Genomic DNA, 12,950 nt, shown 5'->3' on the forward strand with positions numbered 1-12,950 from the left:
TGTTGTCTGTGACAGGATGTTGACTCAGACGAGAGAATTTGTCAAATATAGAAGTTACTTTTTCAGTTTGCGTCAGTTTTCTTCAGTAATAGTTCAGAACAGTAAATGCAGTCATTCTGGCTTGGCAGGGAAAATAAACACAAATACTATTGTACTGTAGCTGTACTGTAGTGTACTGTTCATAATTGCAATCCTTTTGTGTTGTACTGTATATATCTGACGTGGAGACAGGAAGGGTTAAAATTAGATCTTTAAATATATAAATCACTGAGTACCCGACTGATTTAGATGCAATAATTAAGACTCCTTTTTTCACTTCATACCACAATTATGGGTAATTTTGCCGTTTTTATTACACAGATATTGTGAAATTGATTAGGAGGTTGTCCTGCGTCTCCATTTTCAAAATGAAACGTGTGCATGTCAAAGAAAGCGATAATACGGCAGATCTGAGTAACATTTCTTTTATTTGAAAGGCTCTTGCTTTTGCTTGTTTTGCCAGTGTTTGGCTTCACTGTAATGTCTTGGTAACTCAGAGATCGGGGGAAAAGGTGATTTGTCAGCTGTTGGAGATCACTTCTTCATCTGTGCATCAAAAGGTTATTTTGAGAAAGAAAACGCTGAGTGAAGAAAGCCATAAATTAGTTTCAAATATGAAGTTCACAAAGTGCTTCACAGTATTGCCTTGATGTGTGTTTAATTTAAGACCATGAGGACGTTTTAAAAATCCAAAGCTCTGCCAGGTGCAGGGATGAGGATCGCTGCGCGCCGGCCTAAGAAAAAAAGCTCTGGAACTTCACTTAACTTTACAATAGAGGTGGATAATTTATTAAAAACATGAACAAAAGCTTTAGTCAAAATTCAATTACTTTACATTTTCGACCACAAATGGTGCCCACTTTTAAAAGGAGACCGAACGACAAGCCTTTGAAAGCCAAGAGACATGGCTTCTCCAGTATTGTGCGGCTGCTGTCCGGCTCCAGGTCTCTATTGCCGAGGCGGTGAATGCCCGCTCGGCACTGGAGGGGCTCATGCTGTTTCTATATTGTACCCCTGGGCCTCTCCTCAGCAGTGGCCCACATGGGAAAGCGGACCAGGCGGCGGGATAAACCAATTACCCCCCAGTCTGGGCGGACTCCCGCCGGTGCGTCAGGCAGCAGCTCCGGGCCGAGCCCTCCTGGGTCCGAGCCCCATGAGAGCCTGCAGGAATTCCCAGAGATGAGAATTGTGTGGTCTCAAAAGCCTGCAGAGAGACTATATTTTGCTTAGAAATTTGACATGGGGGCCTCTTGGAACAATACTGAGGGAGGAGACTTCAAACTGGGCTGCTGCAGAATGAAAACCACTTGTGGACGGCTTGATTTCTGGATAAACATCAGTCAGAGCAGGATTATTTTTTTCTTTTCTTTCCCAATATTCACAAATGCCGAATATTCAGAGGCACCCAAATATTCTTTTATTTCCACAGATTCCCTTTTAGACTGAGCAGAAGTTAAACATGTTATCTCCACGGAAGTAGCTGATACAGAGAACAAGTATACTCAAAGAAAATGTGCACAAGTTACACTAAAAGACACGACTCACTCGTCCTCTGGCTTCTTGAATTCATAAGCGCTGATGTGGGGTGGGGGGGGGGCGTTCAGATGACGGCACCCCGTGACAATGGTCATTATGTCTGCCGGGGGCCTTGTCACCGCAGGGTCTTTGTTTGGGCCCCTTTCACCACACAGTCATTTACACTTTCATTGGCAGCTATTTAGTCCTCATAAAAAGTTCAACACACCAATTTGTGAGCCCTGCTCAGTGGAGTAGAAGTGGGGAACAGGCTCAGAAAGCAGTTGCTTTAAAAGTCAATTAATTGTTCCCTTCTCCTCCTGGGAGGGGCTGAGAGGGAGGATCCCCGAGGCTTCTGGGGCCCCACATCTGTCCATTTGTCTTCCTGGACTGTGGTGCAGGAGCAACGTTCAGCTCAAAGGAAAACCCTGATTCAGAGTGTTCAGAGTCGTGTCTATGTCAGGAGACGCTGTATTCCATTTAGTGAGAAAGTTATCCTATTATCATAAGAATCTGATTACTTGAAGAAAGATGTGAAAAGGAAGATAATGGAACAAAATCCATTTGTAGATGATTTCAACACTAAATCCCTTTGTCCCTTTAGACTGAGATTATTCTGCTATAATGTGAAAATAAGGAGCAACTTGTCTTGAGATCTCACAAAGTGACCTGTTGGAAACAGCTTTGACAGTTCACAACTTTATCCGTATGTCTGGAGGACTTTTTATTTTGATTCATTATTGATGAGTTCAGGGGACTTTATTAGAAGTCCAATACAATTTCAATGTAATTCCAAGTATCAATAACACATATGGTCACATGATTCTGTTTGTATATTTTATTGAAATAGATAAAGACAAACAAAACAGTGAAACAGATGAAGAAAGAACTTTATCTGGTTTGGGTGAAAGAGGTAAACAGGTTAAAATATTGAACTTAGCTGATGAAAGTGCACAAGAGTGATAAAAATATCTGTTTTAATTAATTCCTCATAGTTTCTGGCAACCATTAAAACTTTTTTTATTCATCTATTGCACCATTTTTCTCAAAAACTTAATTTTAAATTTATTGGAGGTTTCTCTTTTCTTTCCATTATAAACACAACTGACAGGTATAAATTGTTTTATGTAAAGTATGACAACATATAAATAAAACAAGTCATTTGAATTTGAAGGCGATAATGCAGACTAACTTTTACAAGCTTAACCACACGTTTAATCAGCAGACGACCTGGCAGTGATAAATGTCAGTCTTCCCTCCTTCCTCGGCTCAGTCGTCACACAGAGCCGGCGAAGTGAACAACAGTCGATGCAGGAGAAGCACAAAGAGAGAGCAGCAACTCCACCCCTCCTGATTCTCCCCGGACCGAGGGCAGTGACGGCAGGGAGACAAAGGCCGGCTCTCCCCGGGCCTCAGTGCAGGAGGCCCTGCCGTTTGCCCCTCCAAATGTGTCTTTGACCACTATTGCAGTAACCGTGCCCCCGCTGGTGACGCTGGACGCCGCCTCGCTGGCACATGACAGTGTTAGAGGAGTCCCACAGGGACGAGGCCGGCCGACTGCTTCATCAGGGCGCGTCTTTAATCTAGAGGGAAGTCACATGAGTTCCTGCGTGCCGTCCTGGCGGCGCGGTAGACAGACAGGAAGTCTCTGTAGCGCGGGGCACACCCGAGCCAGGCTTCCCCGAAGTGTTGGGCTCCGGTGAAGAGAAACTCTCCGTCGCCGGGCTTCACGCGGCACTGCAGCAGTGTGTGGATGTGTCCGTGCCACGTCGACGCTGATCCATCCAGCCGCTGCCTGAAGACCCGACTGCGCTGCCGGTAAAGTCTCCGCCCAGAGATCTCCACCAACGACGTTTTATGTTGGAAGTTGTGGGAGACGTTTTGAATGTGACCGCGAACCACTGGAAAGAAAACAAGGAGAGATCACCTTTAATACCAAAATCAGTTGAAAAGTTTTCAAATCTAACAAGTTTTTTTCAGATTCTGACGACTCTGCTTTGGTTAGTTCCCAACATTAACAGCGAGAGGATCATGTACCCACCAAAGTCACTGTTGCAGATGGCCATAAGGAGCTCAGTGTCATTGCAGGGCCGGCATGAGGCTGTAGATGGAAAGAAAAAACCGTCTCTGATGAAGGTTACGTATAAAAACACGTGTCAAATGGTCCTGTTTTTACTCAGTTTTATTATTAACCTCTAGTCTTTGTGAACCGTGTCTATCAGTGATTAACACATGGCTGGCAGATCTCCCCATCACCCCCCCCCCCCCCCCCCCCCCCCCCACACACACCACCTTCATTCCCCTCCCTCATCACAGCACAGGCTGGAGGAACCATGGGTGAGATGGTGGAATGCGTCTTGAAGTGCTCTGCCCACTGCATGGCCTCCAGATCAGAAAGCCCCGCTCGTCTCGACCTCGTGTTTGACTCCCATTGTATCGGCCTAATTGAATGACCCCGTGCCAGCGCAGGAGACCGCAGGAGTCAAACACCCCGCCAGACTGGCAATTCAAAAAAGATAAACCAGCAGCTTGTCTATTATGGCCTGGGAATGACATCACCGTGCCGGGCGCCGCCCGCACACATGGATAAATGCTAATAAACAGACGTGCACAATGATGAGGCATTTGTGGAATTTGCAAAGTATTTGCAGTCTCAATTCGGGCCCCTTGGCCCAGTGCCCTCCAGCCACCCTGTGGTCTGCTCCGTCCTCTGAGCTTTGTCCCCTGATGGAAACCAGACAACCAGAGAAAACACAAGGCTGACCAGCAGCTGCATGCTGCAGCCAGCTAAGCAGCGGCCTGTAATTAAATAACCACTGAGGCTTGTTTTTTCTCTTTCTTTCTCCTAAGGAGCCTCTTCTCTCACACATCTATGACTCAGCACATTTAAAATGCCTGCAAATGTCTGCCAATAATGTAAGACCAGGTTTTAAAACTGCAGGGAAATTTGAAGCTCTACATTATAATGAGGCTCCATTTTCATCATCATTATGTTCATTAAATGATAATTAAATTACAAAACTCGTGAATCTGATTTCAGCTAAATTAGTAAAAATACATAATAAGGGAAATGAAGAAGAGGTAGTATTATAAAATGGATCAATGACTTTTATAATAAGCTATTAAAATCAAAATCAATGCCTCACAATGAGCTGACGGGAGTCACCATGTCAATAACTGCTGTACTACTTCAGAATAATCAGGAGCTTCTCTCTGTTGTGGACGACTTTGTCTTATCCAACTTGCCCTCTTGACATATGAATGCAATTTGCAGAAAAACATACAAAATAACTGCAACATGCAGGTTGAATCTTATTATTTCTTTTCTTTCTCTACATCTGGAATTAGAACATTGCTCTTAATGCAGTTTTGGATTCAGACGTTGTCTTCAAAGAAAAACCCACCTTTAAGAGTATGAAATAATTTGATTTTTGTTGAGCAAAATATCCAAGAATTCATGCAAAACCAAAAATCAGTCACACTTATGAGCACATAAGGCGTTTTACAATAAAAAATATGATGTTGCATTTCCATTATCTATATCTGTTTCCATGCTCTGCTGGAAATTTGAAAGCAAGAGTAGAAGTTCACAAGGCTCACCCTGCAGCCCCGCGTGCGCCAGGTGAGGCGCGGTGCTCCTGTTTCCCAGCAGCTCGTATCTGAAGCCGATCGTGCGCGCGCTCCACGGTCCCTCCATCCGCGGGCCGGCCTGGAGGTAGATCGCGGGCCTGCGCGGCCCGTCCGCCCAGAAGCAGAGCACGTGCTGGTCGCCGTCCGTCACGAGCAGCTCCAGCTCCCCGGCGCGCTCGATGAAGGCGCTGGCCCCGCCGAGGGTCGGGGACGGCTTGATGCAGACGGCCGCGCGCCGGGCGGAGGACAGGTTTGGCTCGAGGACCACCCTGAGAGCGTGACCCGGGTAGAGCCACCTCACCGAGCCCTCCGTGCAGCGCAGGCGCACCTGGAGAACCAGCCTGGAGTCCGCGCCAGCTGCAAAACCGCTGGATCAGCGCAGCGATGGGTTAAATGAGGACTCGGGAACATTTATGAGCCAAAGAGCAAAGTGGGGAGTGATTAATGGATGACAGTGATGTCCGTCTCCCATAAGAAATAATAAAAAAAGACAGTCTCGATCGGTCTGTTTGTTAAAACAGACTTGTAGATATTTTTTGCAATCAAAATTCAAGTATTTTCAGTGATCTGCAAATAATTATAGTCTTCTTAAAGTCCCCCTCTGTAGACAGTTGAGGACAGGTGTTCACATTTAACTCACACATTCACAGATTTACATTTTCTGCACATTACAAACAACGTAAATTATCCACTGCAACAGTTGTGAACCTATTGTCATGTTGCACTTTTCTTGCATTGTACAATTCTTTTAGACTGCACAATTCCTGGTTGCTACATCTTGTTTATTTGCACTGAGACAGGGGCAGCTCTCCAATTTCGCTGTGCGTCGTGATAATAAAAGTTCCTCTATTCTACATCATTTCAAAGTTTATTTTTTCTTTCTATCCCTGCTGACTTTAGAGAGGCTTACCTTCCAGTCCAGTTACACAGATCAGCCGCAGAGAGGAGAGCCACAAAACACATGAAAACCAGCACAGTTGCCAACATTTCATCCGCACAAAGATAAATATCCCCAAGGGAGCGGGTGGCAGCGCATGGCTGGAGAGTTTGGGAATAACTGCAGAAATCCCGCTACCGCCCTCTCCCTCTCTCTCTCTCTCTCTCTCTCTCTCTCTCTCTCTCTCTCTCTCTCTCTCTCTCTCTCTCTCTCTCTCTCTCTCTCTCTCTCTCTCTCTCTCTCTCTGTCAGCACACAAAGACACACACTCACCACTCAACACACTTTCTTTCTGTCTCCGGCTCTAATTAGGCCTGATCCAGTTGTGGGGAGCTGCTGCTGGCCTCCAGTCTTTGTCTTTCCTCTCCGCCTGAAAGCCTGCAGCCATCTGTTAACATCAGAGCGCAGTAATTGATTCACTCCCGCAGACTGTCAGGGTGTGTTATTTTGCTCTCACTGGCCTCACCTTAAGCTTTTCCACACTTTTCACTCCACAGCTTGATCCACCTGAATTGCATCGGCTCGGTGTGAAATCCCCTTCTGCCGTGATGGGTGACGTTTTTATTCCAGGTTCATTTCTGATTTAGGCCAACCAAAAGGAAAAGAGGGGAATAAATCTATCAGTGCTTCGGTGTGTCAGCTCCCTCTAGCGGCGGGTTGGTGCAGCGCACGTGTCCTCACATCTGGAGGGCGAGCCTGTCTGCTTTTGCAGGCTGTCATGGCACGACTTCGCCAGCAGGCGGCAGCTCAGCGACCTCCGTGACTCCAACACAAAGGTGAACGCACTCGCTGCAATCTCTCGTCAATGATTAATCCGCTCGGGATGAGCGAGTTCGCTGCATTTTAACCCACAAAACTCTCTGTGCAGGAATCATCGAGCTCCCTTATAAGCTTTTTGTTTTTTTTTTTTTTTTCCTGGTGGCGACATCTTGTGGAGGGGAACTCTGAAGAGTGCAAAACCACTCTCAGGGCCGCTGGGTGTTTTCTCTGTCAAGGTTACTCCGCGCAGGCCCGAGGGCAGATCAGAAGGCTGAGGCTTGGACGAGTTTGTGTTTCTGAGTGAGGAGAAATGCCAGATGTTTTCTCAGACAACTGTGGATGCTTGTGTCAATAGATTTTAAAGGCATGGGCAAATAATCTTAGGCTATTGAGATCAGTGCGTGCGTAATTTAAGGAATTATGCACAATTTAAGGTTCAAAAACAGTGATCTCGCAATTTAATTCCACTGTACCCTAAATAATATTCATCTTTATTGTTCTTCATGATTTTAGTCTTGTACCAAAACATGTGGTTCAAATCAGTTGCACATTGGATTGCATGCAACTTCAGCTTTACCTGAAATGACTGTCAAGAGTTGAAAACTGTTTTTATTTCCGCGGATGTTCAGATGCGTCCCTGTGCTTTAGGGAAACTGCCGCTTCCACTACGCCTCCGCTCACCTCGACTTCTACACTCCGCGGGCCTAAAATATGAATGTTTTCTCTTGAAAAACTTGTGATCTTAGTGATTTTAACCCAACAGTTTGGTGCGTTTATCCCGAGCGCCGCGCGCTCTTCCCGCAGGACGCGGGGTGAAGGTTTCAGTACCTGCAGGCCTGTGCAGCTTCAGGTGACATTAGGTAATCCTGTGACAGATAAACCGTTTCAGGGGCTGCAAGAGAGAAACCGGAACACGTATCTCAGCCTGATCGACCTTTTGATTTACAGTTGTGACAAAGAGGCGGGAGGCGCACGTGACGCGCCGATTTATTTATGCGATTGCTTCCATAAAAGAGGAACATTCGGTTTTAATTCTGACAGAATTTTTTTTGTCATCTTCTTAGAATTCTTTCAAATAAAGCCACAGTTGAAATGACACGGATATAATTCATTTGACTCGCGTTGAGGCCTTTGTCGTTTAGAGGTCACGGAAGCTTTTTATTGCTGTCACGCGGGTGATCCGGTAACTAAAGGTGATCAAAACACATAGTTTACTGTCTTTAAGTGCCGTTAATTGAAGTCGAAATAGTTCATGCAGAAGAAGACTTCCAGAAAGGACACTTGATCATTTTAACGTGACTTCTGCAGAAATTAAATGCTCAGAAAATGCAATTATTGAAGAGGTATGATTAATTGTTTGAAGTTGAGATAGTCCACAATTTATATAGAAAGATGCAAATATGAATTTAGAGTTACTTCAGATATAACAACCAAATCAGGAATTTTCTTCTGAGACTTTTTTAATCTTGCTTTCTAAAATATCTTAATAGTTTTGACTAAACTACCATAATGTTTCAGGCTCCAACAGCCTGGTAAGTTTAAAGCAAATATACTTAACACTAAAGCTCTATTCTGTTATTTAAAGTCTGTTCATATACATTTTCTGTAGTGGATCCACTTTTAATCAGGTTTTTAATCTGTTTATGCTTTCATAAAGATATGGTTGCATTAGTTTGGGTATAAGTGAAAAATTATCTGTAAAGAATTAGAGAAAACTTAAACTGTGGAAACCTGGAGTTCAGTCAGAGCAATGACACGAAACGAAATAAGAGCAACAACACTTTATGGAACTGACATAAACACGTTCATTTTTTAATTTTCTTTTCAGCATATTAAATATCTGAATGTGTACATTTGAAAGTTACATACAAAAAATATAGCATTATAGTAGACTTGTTAGTAGAGTGTTAAACAATTATCTGCGCTTGTGTCTATTATAATATCCTCCTCTGAAGTCCATGGAGTCCTCATCTCTTCTCTCTGAAGAAGCCTTTGTCTGTGCTGCTCTCTCTGATGGTGACTGTCAGAAAGTTCGAGGTGACGTCCGTCACCGTCACCGTGTCCATGTTGGCGAAGCTCGGCCTCCAGGACGAGACCCTCTGCGTGGATGCTTCGTGGACGGACTGCAAGGACGCCGATGGTTGATCCCGAGGAGGACAGTACATTTTCGCCTGATGGCTGCTGTGGGGAATAGACATCCTGCTCACACTGTAAGTCCTGTGTCCTCCCTGCACGCCTTTGTGCACGTCTGGCCTGTAAGCGCAGGCGTAGCCCCCCATGTGCCTGGACTTGGGCGTTATTGTGGTCTCCTCCTGAAACCTCCTGGTCAGCTGCAGGAGGCTGCGATCCGACGGCTCTCCGTGGTAGTGCACTGGGCGGGACGGTTTGGACAGGCCGTGTGACCCCTGACCCTCCAGCAGCCTGCTCCGTTTGGCCTCCGGCTCGGCCGAGCCGCCCCCCTTGTCGTGGTCATAGTGCAGCTGCATCTTGGGCTTGCGTCCTCTCTTTTTGGGGTAATGCACGGTGTCGTGGACCATCAGGTCAGCCGGTGGAGGCAGCCGGGGCCTCCTCTCCGGCTCCGGCGGTCGGACGGGGATACTCTCTCCTCGGTTCACCGCGCTCGGAGGGAAGATTGTGGGAACCACGGTGCGTAAACCCTCCCGGGCCCTCGGGGTCACCACGGGCTCCGGGATGGGATAGGAAACCTGCATGCCTCTGGCCGCCTCTCTTCTAAAGTCATACGTCTTCTCTTTGGCTTTGGCTTTGGCCTGGGGACGGATAAAATACAAGCTTCACTGTTCGTTTGTTTTATAAGTCAAGATTTAAAAGATAAAGTGGACATCTATTCTCTTAAAGTCTGTATTTAAGGCCTTATGCTAGAACTTTCTTTTTTTTAAGATGGCTTTAAAAGAAGATATAATGAAACATAACAATTTCTATTTTTTGTTTTCAATCTATGCATACACATAAGCACCATGTCTTGAAGAACATTTGTTTGGGATCACATCTACCTCCTCACTAGTCTTTTATGTTAACTAAACAATTATGCAAAAAAAAACTGAAAAGATGCATCATCCCTACAATTCATTGGAGAAAATTATAAAGATAAGAAGATATAATGGAAATTGGAGAATAGAGAGTCTGACCCACCTTCAAGAGAAATGTCTCAGGTTTGGGTCCCCTCTTTTTGGGGCCGAACATCTCTCGTTCACGTTCCCTGATAAAGAAAAAAAAAATCACCACAATGCAGAAACGAATTATTTTAACTATCGCACTTTTCCACTTGAAAGTTTTTTCGAAAACATTTATTCACAAGGGGACGAAATATAAGTATTTTTTTTTTTTGTCGATTTTCAAAAAGAAAATCGGGCATTGGGGTGAAAAAGAAAAGCGAAGTGATCAAACTAAATGTCACCTTGATATTAAGTGGTTAAAGTGCATCTGTGCTTCACTTCTTTCCAGGAAACTGTGATTAGATGTTGGAGACTAACTTGTTTTTCAGTTAGAAGCCGCTGCTTTGCAGACTTTGTGCCATCTCTCGTGTGCTCAGCGGCCTGTGCCGCGCTGTCAAACCCTCACCTCTCCTCGAAGGCAGCGAAGAGGCGTGCGTCCAGAATGTTTTCCTCCGGCTCCCAGGTGCTGTACCTGTGTCACAACAACCACAGCAGAGGGCTTTGGGCGCCATACATCGAGCACATCGGCTGTCACCGCGCGCGCACACGTGGATTTTAATACTTTTATCGCCGCGATCTCGCCGCGTGCGCCTCGATTGCAGGCTACGTAGCGGACAGTGACGCATGACTGAAAGCCACGGCTCGCGCCGAGTAAATACACGCCGAGGCGGACCGAAGCGCGCGATCCGCGCACAGAAAGCACTAGATTCACTGCGGACTGCGCCACAGCGGCACGCGGCTGGGGAAATTTAGAAAGAAGAAGCGTCCGCGAGCGGAGTGGCGACAGCCCGGAGTGCTGCAGTTGTTCGGGCGGCCAGGATGGAGCGCTGTCCTCAGCCTCGGTTAATATACTCACTTCTGAGACCAGCCCTTCCATTTTACGAGATATTCCCAGCGACCCTGCAGAAAAAAACACACAACCACGACAGATTGAGGTTACCGGAGAAGCGTCTGTCGGCCCCCCCGAGAGGAAAAAAAAAATCACATGTTTGCGTAATGGGTGTATAGAGAAACAGTCTGCGGGAGGAAAAGCAGCGAATACCCGTCTGATCCTCCGTTTAATGATGGACTCGGCTGCAAAGACGCTTTCACCGACAGCCGACAGCTCCATGGCTCACCATGCACCGCCTTTATTTCTGTCTCTTTTTTAATATTTTTGGCTTCCCCTTGTCTTCCTTCGGGTTGTTTAATTCCGCACATCCCATAATACGCAATCTGGGGTGGACGTCATCACGTCTCTTTCTGTTGCCAGGCACCGCGGTCTGCAGGACGGATCGCGGCGGAGCGCATTGGCTCGGTTGTTGCTACGTGCTCCGGGTCTGTGAGTGAGGGGGAGGAGTCCCGCTGCTCTGGCTGCTGTACAGGAATGTCTGGCACAGCGGATCGAGTCAGAGGCTCCCGGAGCGGGTCCGCTGACCCCCGAGGTCCCCCCAGGGGGTCCGCGCGGCCCACACGCGATGAGAAACGCGCACCTTTCGTCACCGAAACACGCAAAATAAATGCGTTTAAATAAGGAAGGAATTTGTTTGAAACTAAAAAAAAAAAACTTCACCAATATGCAAAAAGCCCAATTCAATCTGTTCATGTAAGTAACAATAAACAATGAACATTTGTTATCGATCCAATGGGCATAAATTCAAATCCTTGCCGACAAATTGGATAAATTAAATCCCAGTTTGTAGGGAATCCAGTTCCAGACTGGCCTGGATAACATTTCATTAGAACATATCGCCTTGATTGATTTTTCAGAAAGAAATATATTTATTTACAGCACTACATATAAAGAATATAATAATAATTAATATATATCTCCAGCAGGTTTAAGTTAACTGAATCTCCACGAGCCTCCATGTAAATTCCCGCCATGCATATCTTGTGCGTGTTTCTGGCTGAACTGTGATTTTTTTTTATCGTGATCCACAAACAACTGACTGCCCCTCACAGCATCTCCCCGTGAAGACCACTTCACCGAGAGGGAGGAAATAATAAGATATGTAAATGTGCCCATTTCTTATTGATCCGCAACTTATTTCGTGACGCACGCGCCCTGTCCCCCTCCAGTGAAGAAACTCAATGCATCCCCGATAAATTAGGTAGAATATTAGGTTCAGACGCGCATATTATGTGAAAAGCACAGTCTTATAGTCATCTACTCTCTCAGTCATTCCATACAAACAAAATGATTTTACAACCCGAATCTTATTTGTTTTTTAAAAAGATGAAAAAAGGCCTTAAATGGAGACAGTGAAGAGAGAACCAGATGGGCTCTTGATTTTGAGTACAAACTGGGACAATATATTAAATCAGCCTAATTTGGAATGTTTTGGAAACACTGTTTAATTGGATCTGCTATGAAATTACACATTAAAATCTTAATACAACAGTGGATTTAGACGCACAGAACAGCGTAACTCCAAGTCTTCCTTTTTTGTTTTTTTTCTTTTTTTTTTAAAGAAACATCCGCCTTTTTAAACCAAGAAACTCTCATTAAACGCCAAATATTCCATTTTTGAGAGGAACGTGGGCAAGTTAACCGGAAAAAAATCACTGAAAAACTAACCAACAGACAACGAGCGATTTAAAGCACTGTGAGATTGAGAAAAATGTTGGATTTGTCGTGGCTTTATATTTTGATTTTTCCTTTGGCGTGTTTATCAAATTAAAACTTTATTTAAAAATGTATATTATTATTATTATTATTATTATTATTATTATTATTATTATTATTATTATTATTATTAGTATGTTGATGTGGTAATTTTTCATGTATTATTTCAATTCACAGCTTAACATTTGAACATGATTTTTGTTGCCAATTTACATTCAAGATCATTATTATTATTATTATTATTATTATTATTATTATTATTATTATTATTATTATTATTATCATCATCA

At 44.7% G+C, this 12,950-nt stretch overlaps 2 protein-coding genes across 2 annotated transcripts; both read right to left on the minus strand.

The window, feature by feature from the left end:
- Positions 1 to 2,388: 2,388 nt before the first annotated feature.
- On the minus strand, positions 2,389 to 6,250 carry LOC115387386 (meteorin-like protein). The gene is made up of 4 exons (XM_030090085.1): positions 6,095 to 6,250; positions 5,155 to 5,552; positions 3,596 to 3,655; positions 2,389 to 3,455 (listed from the first exon to the last, which is right to left on the minus strand). Exons 1-4 carry the CDS (start codon positions 6,169 to 6,171, stop codon positions 3,133 to 3,135), a joined length of 858 nt encoding a protein of 285 aa, XP_029945945.1. The 5' UTR covers positions 6,172 to 6,250; the 3' UTR covers positions 2,389 to 3,132.
- A 2,417-nt stretch (positions 6,251 to 8,667) lies between these two features.
- Positions 8,668 to 11,330, minus strand: cbx8a (chromobox homolog 8a (Pc class homolog, Drosophila)). The gene is made up of 5 exons (XM_030089480.1): positions 11,095 to 11,330; positions 10,909 to 10,952; positions 10,459 to 10,524; positions 10,030 to 10,096; positions 8,668 to 9,647 (listed from the first exon to the last, which is right to left on the minus strand). The coding sequence occupies exons 1-5, from the start codon at positions 11,161 to 11,163 to the stop codon at positions 8,847 to 8,849; spliced, it is 1,047 nt and encodes a 348-aa protein (XP_029945340.1). The 5' UTR covers positions 11,164 to 11,330; the 3' UTR covers positions 8,668 to 8,846.
- Positions 11,331 to 12,950: the final 1,620 nt, after the last annotated feature.

The sequence above is a fragment of the Salarias fasciatus genome, chromosome 4, assembly GCF_902148845.1.
Source record: "Salarias fasciatus chromosome 4, fSalaFa1.1, whole genome shotgun sequence".
NCBI classification, from domain to species: Eukaryota; Metazoa; Chordata; class Actinopteri; order Blenniiformes; family Blenniidae; genus Salarias; species Salarias fasciatus.